Raw genomic sequence first — 12,753 nt, 5'->3', positions numbered from 1 at the left:
GGTGGGTCGACGAACAATCCGTATGGCAACATTGCGTCCAGTTCAAGGGGAAGGCATTCATCTCCATATCCGTTTGACCTTAATATGGATATGTCATTGACGCAACCATTCGTGCAGTTTTCATCTGACACGATGGCTTTAAGCTCTGGGGGGAGGCATTCGACTGCGAGCTTTTTCGATCTCAATGTCGATATGCCTTCTAGTTCAAGGGGAAGGCGTGCAAGTAGTAGGTTCTTCGACCTAAATGTGGAGCGCATGGAAGAACCATCATCTCCACCAGAAGAACCGCTTCGTGAGCCTGGTGCGGATGGTGCTGAGACTGGACTATTCATTCAACCAGAATCAACGTAATTCAACTCCGAAGATAATGAAATTACAGGAAATGTGGCACAAACTGACCCTCCTGCACACATGTATGAAGCTAATTATGGTGCAATGTATGGGCCAGAATTTGTGGATATGCCTCATCTCGGTGACTATGAATATTACTCATCAATAAATAATGGTGAGTTATCTTTAGGCATGGAGTTTTCAAGCAAAGAAAAAGCGGTGATGGCTATAAAAAATTACAATATCTGTAATTATGTTCAGTCCAGAGTCAACCAATCCACGACCGAAAAATATGTATGCTACTGTGCCCGACGCGAAAACGGATGTAATTGGATGGTTCGCGTATCGAAAAGGAAGAGGAAAAACAACATATGGGAACTAACATTATACAACGACCCTCACATGTTGTGCTGGAGGGGTCAACCAAGATCATCCGAACTTGGACTCTGAAGTGATATGCCAAGCCATTATGCCATGGTAAAAACAAGCTCTCATATAGTTGTTGCTATGTTGATTTCAGCTATACAATCGCAGTATGGGTACACTGTCTCCTATAAAAAAGTTTGGTTGGCAAAACAAAATGTCATTGTCAAACTTCATGGCGAATGAGATGCATCTTACAACGAACTTCGACTTACCCACAGTGCGTTAATGCTATCAAATAATGCAAGCATGTGCGTTAATTTCACCGGGTTTTTTGGACTTACCCACAATACGTTACAATGTTACCGTATCAGCAAAGTGTTGAGATATATGATTTGCATCCAAGCGAAGTAGATCGTCTGCCATTTTATATCTGCAAAAAAATTAAATAAGTAAAATATCAAATAAATTAAATACTTAAATAAATTAAATACAAACTATTAAAAATATAATAAAATATACCTTAGAAGAGAGTATAAGAGTATTTGAGAGAAGTTGAGAGAATTTTGTGTGATGAAAGTGATTAAGGATGGATGTATTTATAGGGAGGTTTGGGGGTATTGAAGTCGGGGTAGTTGTGTAATTACACCTGCGGCGCGCCTTCCTGACGCGTGTCAGATTCATAGGGAAGGCGCGGCCCCTGTCCTGCGCCTTAGGTGTAATTACACACCTACCCCCGCGCTTTATCCACGTGTATCAATGTCAGCATAAGACGCGCTTCAGGGGGCACACCTTACCCCACGTGGCGCCAAATCAGCATATAGCACGGTGCAGAGGGCGCGCTTTACTGCTAAGGGTGTTAGATCGAGAAATATAGTATGACAGGTGTTAGACCGGTGATTTTTCGGGAAAAACGCCATATAAATTTGTCATTAAATATATCAAAATTTTACTATTATTTTAATATGTCCATGAATATGGTGTAATATTTTAATAGATTTAATAACTATTTTATCATTTTTAAAAGTTGTGTGATCAAAACAATTATTTGTGCATAGTTCAATGACATGTGGAGCGTTTTATCCTTTTCCTGTTAAATTAATAGTATTGAAAGAAAGAAAAAATATTTAGATGGGTTAAATTGAAAATTAAAAGTTGAATTTCATCTCACTTCCTCTTGTTTTGGATGAAAATAATTATTTGGCATATTAGCAGAAAAATAATTATATAATAAAATTATGTTGTTGGATGGAAATATATATTTATTTTTAATAATTTGTTTCATACTTTTAGTCTTTACTTCCAGAGATGTCAAAGGCTTCAAAGGTCTATTGTTAGGTCCATAATAGAATAAGAATTTAAAATCATACGTAACTCTCAACATTGCTTTGTCGTTGTAACTTTCTAAGTTTCTAAAAATAAATATTTTGATGCATTCAATGAAAAATTTGTACTATAATATTTATCCAAATAAAAGAGATAATTACATAGGATGTCCACAAACTATGACCATCATTCTAAAATGATCTGTAAATCTTAAAACATTCTATATCGATCCCTAAATTGTGACCCTCGTTCTAATTTAATATCTAACTTTAAAAATTATATATCAATCCTCGAATTATTACTATATTCCATTTTGATCCTTCTGTTAACATGTCATTAACTTTATTGGTTAAAAAAAGGTTAATACGTCTTTTGAAGTTCTTGAGAATTGAACTCGTGACCTCCTAAAAAGTGCTAAGAACCTTTAGAAATAGATTAATCTTTTTTGGAATGTCACAATTCAATTATCAAGACCTTTAAAAATTAATATAGTTAATGATAGTTATCGTAAAGATCAAAATGGTTACCCCTTTTTTGTTCAACAGGCAAGCTTATTTTTCATTTTGATTTTTTAAAATTTTATAAATTTGTATTCTTAAAATTTTAACATAATATTTAAAAATATATATTATTGACATAAAATCTTGTCTCTCTTTATTTGTCGCAACACTAATTTTTCTATATGCACTAACAGAACTTTTCTCTTGACTTATTATAAGGATGAGTAGAAGTAAGGATGGGAATGGGACCAAACCTGACGAATTATAACCCGATTCGATCGGATTAGATTGGAGTTTTTTTTTAAATTGGGTTTAGGTCGGGTCGGATTCGGATTTAGGGTGAAAAATACTTAATCCGATCCGAAAAAATATAATTTTACCTTATATATTTATTAAAAATTACAATAATACCCTTGTATATAATATTTTTTTTTTCAATTAAATGACTATTTTTATTGAATAAAATAATATTTTTATTATTTCAGGTCGGGTCAGGTTCAGATTTTATCTCAAAAAGTCGGGTTGGGTGGAGATTATATATTTTTCGGGTCAGATAAGATCGGATGAATTATGTACAATTTTTTGGTCGGGTCAGATTGGTCGAAACCCTACCCATGCCCATCCCTAAGTAGAAGCTACTACGAAAGAGAAAATATAAAAATAATGTATTTATAAAATAATCAACATAAATTGTTTATATTATTTATAATTATAAGAATTTAGGTAATATTAGATTTTAATTTGATATAACTATATAAATAAAAAATTATATATATTTTAAATTTTGTAAACTATTTTTTAATAATAAATTAATTTAATTAAATAAATTATAATGTGCATTTATTTTATAAAATATTTTAAAACTATGTTTTAAAATATAAATCATTTTTTCAATATTCATTTTCAAAAATTATATTGGATAAAGTACACAAATGATCCTCTGGTTATAAGGTGTTTTCTGTTGAATCTCTTACTATTAAAGTTACAAATGATCACCTAACTACTCATATATTCTAAATTTGTCATTTTCGTTAAAATAATTAGCAATCGTCTAAGCTGAGTGTTAACATGTTGACTAAGATATAATAGAAATGATCCTAGTCCCTTTTGAGCTGCATTTTGTGGATCGACTCTCTGTTTTACATTATGTCGTTGAGTCAGTGCTTGAAATATTATGTCGTGCATGTTACTTTCAACTTAGACGATAATAATTTTTTTAACGGAAAAGGACGAGTTTGGAATATGAATAGTCAGATGACCATTTTATAACTTTTAATTGTAGGAGACTCGACAAAACATCGTCCAATAATTAAGGATCATTTTATAATTTTTAATAGTTGGGGACTTAACAAAGTAACTCCTATAGTTAGGGTATCATTTGTGTATTTTTACCCAAAATTTTAAATGAATAAACATACTGAATTCAACTAAATACGGGGGTAGTTTTGGAATGTTGATATTGTTATCAACCGCAGTCTTCCCCTTTGCTGAAAAAAACTATAAATTTGGTTTTCTTACAAAACAAGACAAATTAAATTAACAGCCACAAAGTTTTTCTTTTTCTATTTTTCTTTTATAATTTCTCTGTTCTCTGACCAAATCTACAAAAAATATAAATCTCATAATTACCTGCAATTACTTAAAACAATAATAATATCTCAAACCTGATCCAATGGCTTCTCGTCGGCGTATGCTTTTAAAGGTCATAATTCTCGGTGACAGCGGGTAAGCTTTAATCGTCTTCACTTTTCTGAAGTTTTCTTTGTTTTTGCATATTTGAATTTGAAGTTTTGTTAATTCTGGTGCATTTCCAATTTAATTGCAATTATTTTGCTGTTATTTAATCGTAATGTGCATTTTATTATGATTTTCTGTGTCTTCTTTTGCTTTTAGGGTCGGGAAGACATCTCTCATGAATCAGTAAGCTTTGTAACTGAAATCCTTAGATTTCTTTTTTCCTTTATTTAACTCTTGAATTTTGCATGTTCGATTGCTGGTTCTGATGTATTGGTTAATTGTTAATTTTATTGGAATTAGGTATGTTAATCGTAAGTTCAGTAATCAACAAAGCGACGATTGGAGCCGATTTTTTGACAAAAGAGGTTCAATTCGAAGATAGACTGTTTACACTGCAGGTAAAAGACGGTCACTTGAAGATATATCTTAGTTGCTATGGCTTGTGGTTTCTATTGTGCCTAATGATGATAATGCAAGCGGATTTTAGCATTTGTATAAATTAATGTATTGTTTGATTTTAGCTATTGTCAAATGTCAACTGTAGAAACTAAGCCCACCTTTTTCTTTACTCAGCAAAGATATTCAATTCGGTGAGAAATAGTCATATAACTTTATTTACATTTCTTAGTGTCATATATTCGTTTTTCTGATTTTGTTCATAGATATGGGATACTGCCGGGCAGGAAAGATTTCAAAGTTTGGGTGTGGCTTTCTATCGGGGTGCTGATTGCTGTGTACTTGTGCACGATGTTAATGTCATGAAGTCCTTTGATAATCTTAACAACTGGAGAGAAGAGTTTCTGATTCAGGTATTATTCTGTCCCATGGCGTATAGAGTATCTTAATTGGAAGAATGACTAATGACATTATTTTTTTGGTTCGGTGTTCAGGCAAGTCCATCTGACCCCGAAAACTTTCCGTTTGTTGTGCTGGGAAACAAGGTTGATGTTGATGGTGGTAACAGTCGAGTGGTAAAATGTCTCCCACCCTCTTGACATTCCTTTCTCCCCTCTGCCTTTGCCTATGAATTTCTTCATGTTTTATAGTATCATATGGGAGTGTAAATGCGTTTTTGTATGGTGTATGAATGAGGTTATTTCTCTCTGGTTTAGGTTTCTGAAAAGAAAGCAAAGGCATGGTGTGCTTCAAAGGGAAACATACCATATTTGAGACCTCTGCAAAAGAAGGATTCAATGTTGATGCTGCATTTGAGTGCATAGCAAAAAATGCTCTCAAGAATGAACCTGAAGAAGAAATGTAAGTATTTGCATAAGTCAACACTTCCATAACAGAAAGATAATGCCTAATAAAATATTTACGCCAATGTATCTGTCTTCAAAGAAATAAAATAAAAATATTAAAAGTTGGAAGCAACAAAGAGGGTAAGTTGACACTAGGAGAATCTGACCTTTATATGATGGACAAGCTTCTTCAAATTGCAATTCAAGCTATTGGATTGAGACATTTCTAGGATCTTGTCTTGTGGGTTCATTTGAACGATTACCTATCTACACACCATTATTGGCCAGTTTGTCGAATAACTTCAAGTGGAGCCATGTTTGGGGCTATAAAATAAGTCTCTTTAGTACACTGGGGGTGAACAGTGAATAAACTAATTAAGCCTTACATAGCTGAATTGTTCATCCCTTATGTTTGTCTATATAATGAATTGTTCTCGGTTGGGTTAGATATAATTTCCATATATGTGTCTGCGCATGTGATTCTATTTGATGATCCGTGGAATGCCTAATGAATAATACCAAAAGGGTTGCATTACCAGAGTCTTTGCTAATAGTTTTTATTTCAACACTTGTTTTATGATGAAAGATATCTGCCTGAAACCATTGATGTTTCTGGAGGACGGCCACAGAGATCGACAGGTTGCGAATGTTAAACGAGTCATCATCAGATGGGGCTTCATACATCAAAAAGCTAAAACAGCTGCAGTAGATTTCTCATTTCTATCTATTAAAGTTGCAGGTTCTGACGACTAGTAATAAACTAGGGATGATGTAGTCCTATAAAGATTGGGTTTTGTGTATCATAAATTGGTTAGTCGATTTCTTTCAATATACAAAAGAAATGTTTGCTGCTTAGTCAATGGTCATGTTAAAAAGTAATTGTACCATGCCTCCTACGTCCTATGTTAATGCCACCTATATTATCTATTTAAAATTATCTATATTTATATATCTTTTATGTTCTTTATTTAGAATTTATTCTCTTAAAATTCTTATATATTCATACTATTATAAATTCTACGGCGGTCCTATATTCACTTGAAACAGGTAAATCTCAAGAGATCGTCCTACTCTTCATGGCTAATCACGTATGATGAGCCAAATGATGAGCAAATAATGAGGGATGTTGAAGCTTCCCCACACTATTCTATACCACCAAACCTTATTTTGCGTCCGTCTCAAATCCTCCCAAACAGTTATACCTTTATAGTTATCTTTAAATTCCCAACTGAGGAACTAAACCCCAACCTCCAGGCTCCAGCAATATTCATTGGGCTCGGAAAGTGTGCGGACAAAGAGAATCCTGTGTACGGGTATAAATATAGGCCGACAAAGAGAAGGCTTCGGGCCAATCGAGTCCCAGTCTTCTTTGAAACAAGCTTTCAGTGTCTCTTTGATTTCCAATTATACAATCTTGTTCATCTCTTTCAGTTTCAGTCATTTTCTCAAACATTTTGAACTAGTTTCATGGAAGCCAGGAGAGGGCGAGAATCGATATACTGCATTGCGATCATAATTTAGGACAACAGGTGTTGTCGATATACGTGAGTCTTTGTTTGATTAATCTTGCCGGTGTTTGTTTTAGCTGAATTCAAGCAGTTATATTCAAACGATGTCTTTATTCTTGCTCTGTTATCTTTGAACATCCCTAAGCAAAACCAACCACAAAAAACCTCTTATGTCGTCTATACATTTGTTTATTTCCCATAAAAAAAGAACTCAAAAAAGACTAAGCAAAACATCAAGCATTTACACCCTTAACAGAAGACGCAAAGAAAAACGAAGAAAAGGGGACAACGGAACACCTTTATCGCTCGGCCAGCGATGGCGATGCTGGAGATTTAATGGCAGAATGTGGCAGCAACGAGACGACAACGACTTTCACTGGTACGTGCATTCGTCTTTCTTGAACTTAAGGAGCTTGGTTTTCACAGAATCGATTACCAAAGGGCAAGAAATTTGTTTCCGGTGCCTCGTCCTCACGAGTTTTCCCGACGACATTTCCTCTCGACCGGACTTCAAACTTCAGCATCAATGGAACTTGGGCAGCACCATTTTGTGCAAACGTTAAGCTCGATCCAGCTCCATAAAGTGGCACCTTTTCGCCTTCCAACACAATTGATACAGTTCTACGGCTCTTCCTTGGCTGATAATATTCAACTGCAGTTGATTCGATAAAGACCTTAACTTCATTGCATTAAAAGTTTACAATCGTGCTCGGGGCATGGATAAATCGTACCTGACCGGTCGCGACATTGATCTCCGAGTACGCGAGATTGACGGGGTTCGAACTAACATGAATGCCGAAAATCGTAGCAGGGTTGTATACACTCATCTTCAGGTACCATTGATGGTCAGCATTCTTGTTACCCCTGAGAAATCTGAGCCTTCCCCAACAAAAACGTTGTGCACTGCAAAGCTCTGCAACACATTAGGAATTCAACAATCATGGTCAATCCCATCGGTGAAAATAAAGATCTGTATTATTCGAATTCGAGTATAAGAATACATATATCTCGAAGATCATATATTCGTATGCATATTCGATAAAATCGACATACCTGACCACGATTTCAGCTTTGTAAGGCCTACTGGCACCCCAAATAATCAACAAAACACAGTAAACAAAAACCACAAAGGTGAAGAAGCAATCAAAGGCCATGTAACGCCTAGTGAAGGCCTTATCCTCAACTCATCATACGACCCTTCTTCCATTATCACCCACACTCAGGCCACCTTTATCGTTCCTCTTCCCGCCACCTTTCCTCCCGGAAGAAGACCGGAATGCCCGAGAATCTGCTCGCGATGAGTTCCTCGAATGGGGTCCGACGGAGGAAGGGTGTGAAGGTGACTCCATGGGACTTGGTTGCATCGTCGACGACTTGTCGCCGTCGTGAGAGTCTCGAGATGGACTCTGGACATAGTACACGGGACGTTTTGGAGACCTCGACGGCGATGATGGAGCTAGGCTTGTGATATCGGATTCGGACTTTGTCGACAGCATCTTTTCTTTTCTCTTTTGTTGAATTCTTCTCAGAATTCGGGGTTTTCACTGGTAAAGATATAAGATAGAGATAGAGAGGAAGGAAGAAGGAGGAGATTGGAATGATGAAAGAAGCAACAATTCAGTTCACTAAAACACTCTGTTTCTGTCTGTTTCTCTCTCTGTCTGTGTATTTTATGGTTGCATACAGACAGTAAAGTAACCCAAGAGAAAGACAACCTTTTCTTTTCTTTTCTTATTTAATATTACACATGTATTTTAAATATAATGTCAACTACACTATTGAACAACCAGTTATTATTATTATTATTTTAATTATTATATATTTAAAAAAACCATCATTATATATTTTTATTTTAATCAATAACCATTAAAAATGTTATTCGATATAATAATAATTTTAATCTTTAATATTTGTACGTCTTGCGGGAGATACATAAAGATTTTATATTAAAAGTTAATTTTTAAAATTTTAGAAAAAAATATAGATTTCAGTAAAAATAATATATAATAATTTAAAATTTGTAAGAGAGCATTCCTCCCCGCTCCTTCCATGTTATATTGGGTTTATTACATATTTTTATAATGTATATAAAATTATTAAGTTTTATATATAAAAATAAGAGGAGGTAAGGGATGATGATGTAATTCAAGAAGAGAGGTTCGGGACCATAGCTGGCACTTCACCCTGAGTGGTAGGTTCGGGAAAAAGTGTCGGCAGCAAATTGTTTATTTATTTAGAGGCTAAATTAATTAAAAAACGGATAGTATATTCTAATTAATAATTGACAAACTACCTAACTTGGATTAGATTCCTTCCATTAACTACTTTTATTTTGAACCAAACTATGTTAATTAATTAATTTTCCTGAATAATTGCTTTATTATTAGTTGGTTTTAAGACATGGCTGAGCAACCAAAATCGATAAAATTGAAAAATCGACAAGAGTCGAGTAAAACAGTTCGATTTGAATTATACGGTTCGGTTTTTGGATTAGTTTAAAGAATCAATTCTATTAATTTAGTTCGGTTCGAGCTTTCCATATAAAGCCCATTTGTTCTATATTGAACCGAATAGACAATTTTTTTTAATTTATAATTTCAAGTGAATTTTTCATTGAAAAACCGATAAACCAAACCGACAAAACCATATTATCAAACCGAACCGAACCGAAAAAATCGAATTCACATAATTCGATTTTTTAAACCATTCGATTTCGGTTTACATTCTAAAAAACCGTTTATTTCGATTTAATTTAATTTTTAGTAAAAAACCGAACCGAATACACCCCTACTTATTCTGATATCTAGTGTCTAATTTAGCACCAAATATATGCGACATTTTTTTATAAAGGATCATGAGCACTCTTTTAAAAGTTTTATTTTATGATATAATAATTGAATATATGCCGAGCACATGCCTTTGCTTGATCCTCTGAAGCATTTCATTTAAAACCTCAAAATTAGCTTTCAACCAAGATAAAGCTATTCTACCTCCATTAAACTCTGGCGGAGCAGCTCCAAGATAATCAATGCACATTGATTGCCAATCACCATCCGCCATACACACATCATATTTCCGTCGACGGGAAGCCCCAGATGCATAGAGATCCTTCAATGTAATTGTCGCCTCTCCACATGGAAGGTGAAAAGTGTTGTCTCGGGCCTCCACCTCTCAATCAGTGCAGAAATTAGGTCAGGTTCGAGTTTGCAACCGCCTATAATTGTTGCAATATACCCGAACCGGCAGAAGCCAAATATGGCAAAATACGTTCGGTGTCGGTATACGTGGATTTAATAAAAGTCTCTAAATACGATCAGCATCCTAAATAATATACATTATAAAAATAAAAATTATATAATTCTAATAACTTAAAAAATAAATTTAATATTAACATAATTATAAAAAATATACCATATCGCTAAAATGTCTGGAGATGATCAATATCCAATCGCAACAGCATTTCGTTTTTATTATAACTGTAGACAAAACAATATAATTAGCAAAAAAATTAATAATTCTAAATAAATAATAATTATATAAATATTATTTAATAAAAAATAATATTTACATAATTATTAATATAAAAATAATAACAATTTAAAAAAATACTAACATAAAAATAAATTTCTGACCACTAATAACAAATTTAAAACTCAAATAGTTGGAGAATTTGAGTTATATAAGAGAGGAGAATATGATTTTGGTGTGAAGAATGAGGGAGGGTTGAGGGGGTTTATATAGGGGAGGAGGAGGGGTAGTTAGGAAAAACGGATGGGGGCATTTATGACATTTAATGGAAGGCGTGTCCCGGGGATGCACTTTCCACACGTGTCTGCTGATATGGCAAAGGCGCGTCCCCGGGGACGCGCCTTCCACACGTGGCATCCAACTCAGCGAAAACACGGGTAAAGCGCGTCCCGGGGACGCACCTTTGCCAACTCAGCATAAAGGGTGTTACTTCTGGAATATTAGTCAAACGGTGTCAGAAAGGGAAAATTTAAAAAAAATGGTGTCGTAATTTAGCCTAGATTGGGTTGACAGCCAATAATCGGGCTCTGAAACACAGTCTAGGAGAACTCAAGAATACAGAAGTACGATTATGTTCAAGTAAGATCGTGACACATTAATATAATACTAAAATAAGGAATTATCGATTTTAATATTATTATTATTTATTTAAAATATTATTTTTTAATATTTTCGATTATTTGTAGTGTCTAGTAATATTTTTGATCATTTTTAACGTCTAATAATTTTTTAGCCTTTTTTACCAATTTTCAATAGCATTTTTTTAAAACTGTATATTAAGAATGTAAATAAAGATTGTGTGTTTGATGCTCTCCAAATGTGGGATCTTGTCAATTGTCACATCATCCAATAATTCAATTCATGTCCCACTCGGTGGGTCTTTGCTTCTTGTCAAATTATTTGATTTATTTTCTTACACTTGTCCTACTTATTATCCAATAATTCAATTTTTCAAAAAGATTTCATTCTTTTTATATTATGATTTTCAAATATAAAAAACGATCAAATGTTTTACTGGATATTATATTGTTTCACTGAGAGATTGTAAAACTCAATCACCCAATGATAGACGGATGTAAATCTTTATATCAAAAGATGCTAGTTTAAGAAATTATATTAAAAACATAGATATACGAAATTATAAAATCATATGAAATACGAAATTAAATAATTCATAAAAATATAAAAAAATACTTAAAATATAAGAAGTTTCAAAATTTTAAGAAAGTGTGATCGTACTAACACTACCGGTCCATCCCTGAATGAATGTAAATCTCATCACACCTACAAAATATATGTTCTGGTGATTCGAGATACACTTTTATCCATAAATATTAGTATATACTCAGTAACCCGTCGACTATTCACGAAAGTATATAAGCCTAAATCAACGTGCCAAATTATATTATGAATATATGTTTTCTGCTCCCTTGTACACAACAATAGCATGTCTAATACATATCTGACTTGGACCAACCTTTATCGGAGGCTACTCGCAGCGACTGCAAATCACTGTCAATATTCATAAGCATCCTGCAGAAACACGTTCACATCCTCTCTCCATAGAGTGTGTTTTGATTATGGTACAGAAAATATAAAATAAAGAATAATGAAACCCCAAAAGTTATATATATATATATATATATATATATATATATATATATATATATATATATATACACACACACACCACACAACACACAAACCTTTTCTTACCTGAGAATTAAGGAGTAATGATTTTCTTAAACATATGAAAAACACGTTTCAACATACAAAGTTTAAGAAGGACGATAAACACTAACATATTTTATACATCGATAAGTACTATTTTTTCAGTGTTACTCATCATCATACCACGTTCATAATATTTGTCTATAATTAACTGATGATGATTAAGTAGAATATAAATTGATATTGAATCAATTCAAAAAGATGCTACAATAGCAAAAAAAAAGTCATAGCTATGACTATATAGCCAAAATAGAAAAATAAATGTTGACTCAACTATATGAAGGAGTGAATCAATATGATCGTATAATTATTAATTTGACCGAAATTATCAATTCATCTTTAAAAGGGATGTGCCATTTGCTCATAACTTTTTTTTTCTCGTTAAAGCAATATATTATCATTTGAGTAAGCTATTTAAGGATCTACAGAGACAAACCCTTGTTTGGTTGAATAACAAACCTATTTTCCATATGCAATGAAAGGATGACC

The 12,753-nt window shown here is 33.5% G+C and overlaps 1 protein-coding gene, 1 long non-coding RNA gene and 1 pseudogene across 2 annotated transcripts; 1 reads left to right on the top strand and 2 right to left on the bottom strand.

The window, feature by feature from the left end:
• Positions 1-4,058: 4,058 nt before the first annotated feature.
• LOC120159403 lies at positions 4,059-6,312 on the top strand (annotated as a pseudogene).
• A 784-nt stretch (positions 6,313-7,096) lies between these two features.
• LOC120159405 lies at positions 7,097-7,865 on the bottom strand. Its single transcript, XR_005519350.1, has 2 exons — positions 7,737-7,865; positions 7,097-7,657 (listed from the first exon to the last, which is right to left on the bottom strand). It is a non-coding gene; the product is annotated as an uncharacterized LOC120159405 (long non-coding RNA).
• Positions 7,866-8,192: 327 nt separating this feature from the next.
• Positions 8,193-8,501, bottom strand: LOC120159508. The gene has a single exon (XM_039170095.1). The coding sequence runs from the start codon at positions 8,499-8,501 to the stop codon at positions 8,193-8,195; it is 309 nt and encodes a 102-aa protein (XP_039026026.1).
• Between the last annotated feature and the right edge of the window lie 4,252 nt (positions 8,502-12,753).

The sequence above is a fragment of the Hibiscus syriacus genome, unplaced genomic scaffold, assembly GCF_006381635.1.
Source record: "Hibiscus syriacus cultivar Baekdansim isolate YM2019G1 unplaced genomic scaffold, ASM638163v2 tig00111366_pilon, whole genome shotgun sequence".
Classification (NCBI taxonomy): Eukaryota; Viridiplantae; Streptophyta; class Magnoliopsida; order Malvales; family Malvaceae; genus Hibiscus; species Hibiscus syriacus.
This window is presented reverse-complemented; position numbering and strand designations above follow the sequence as displayed.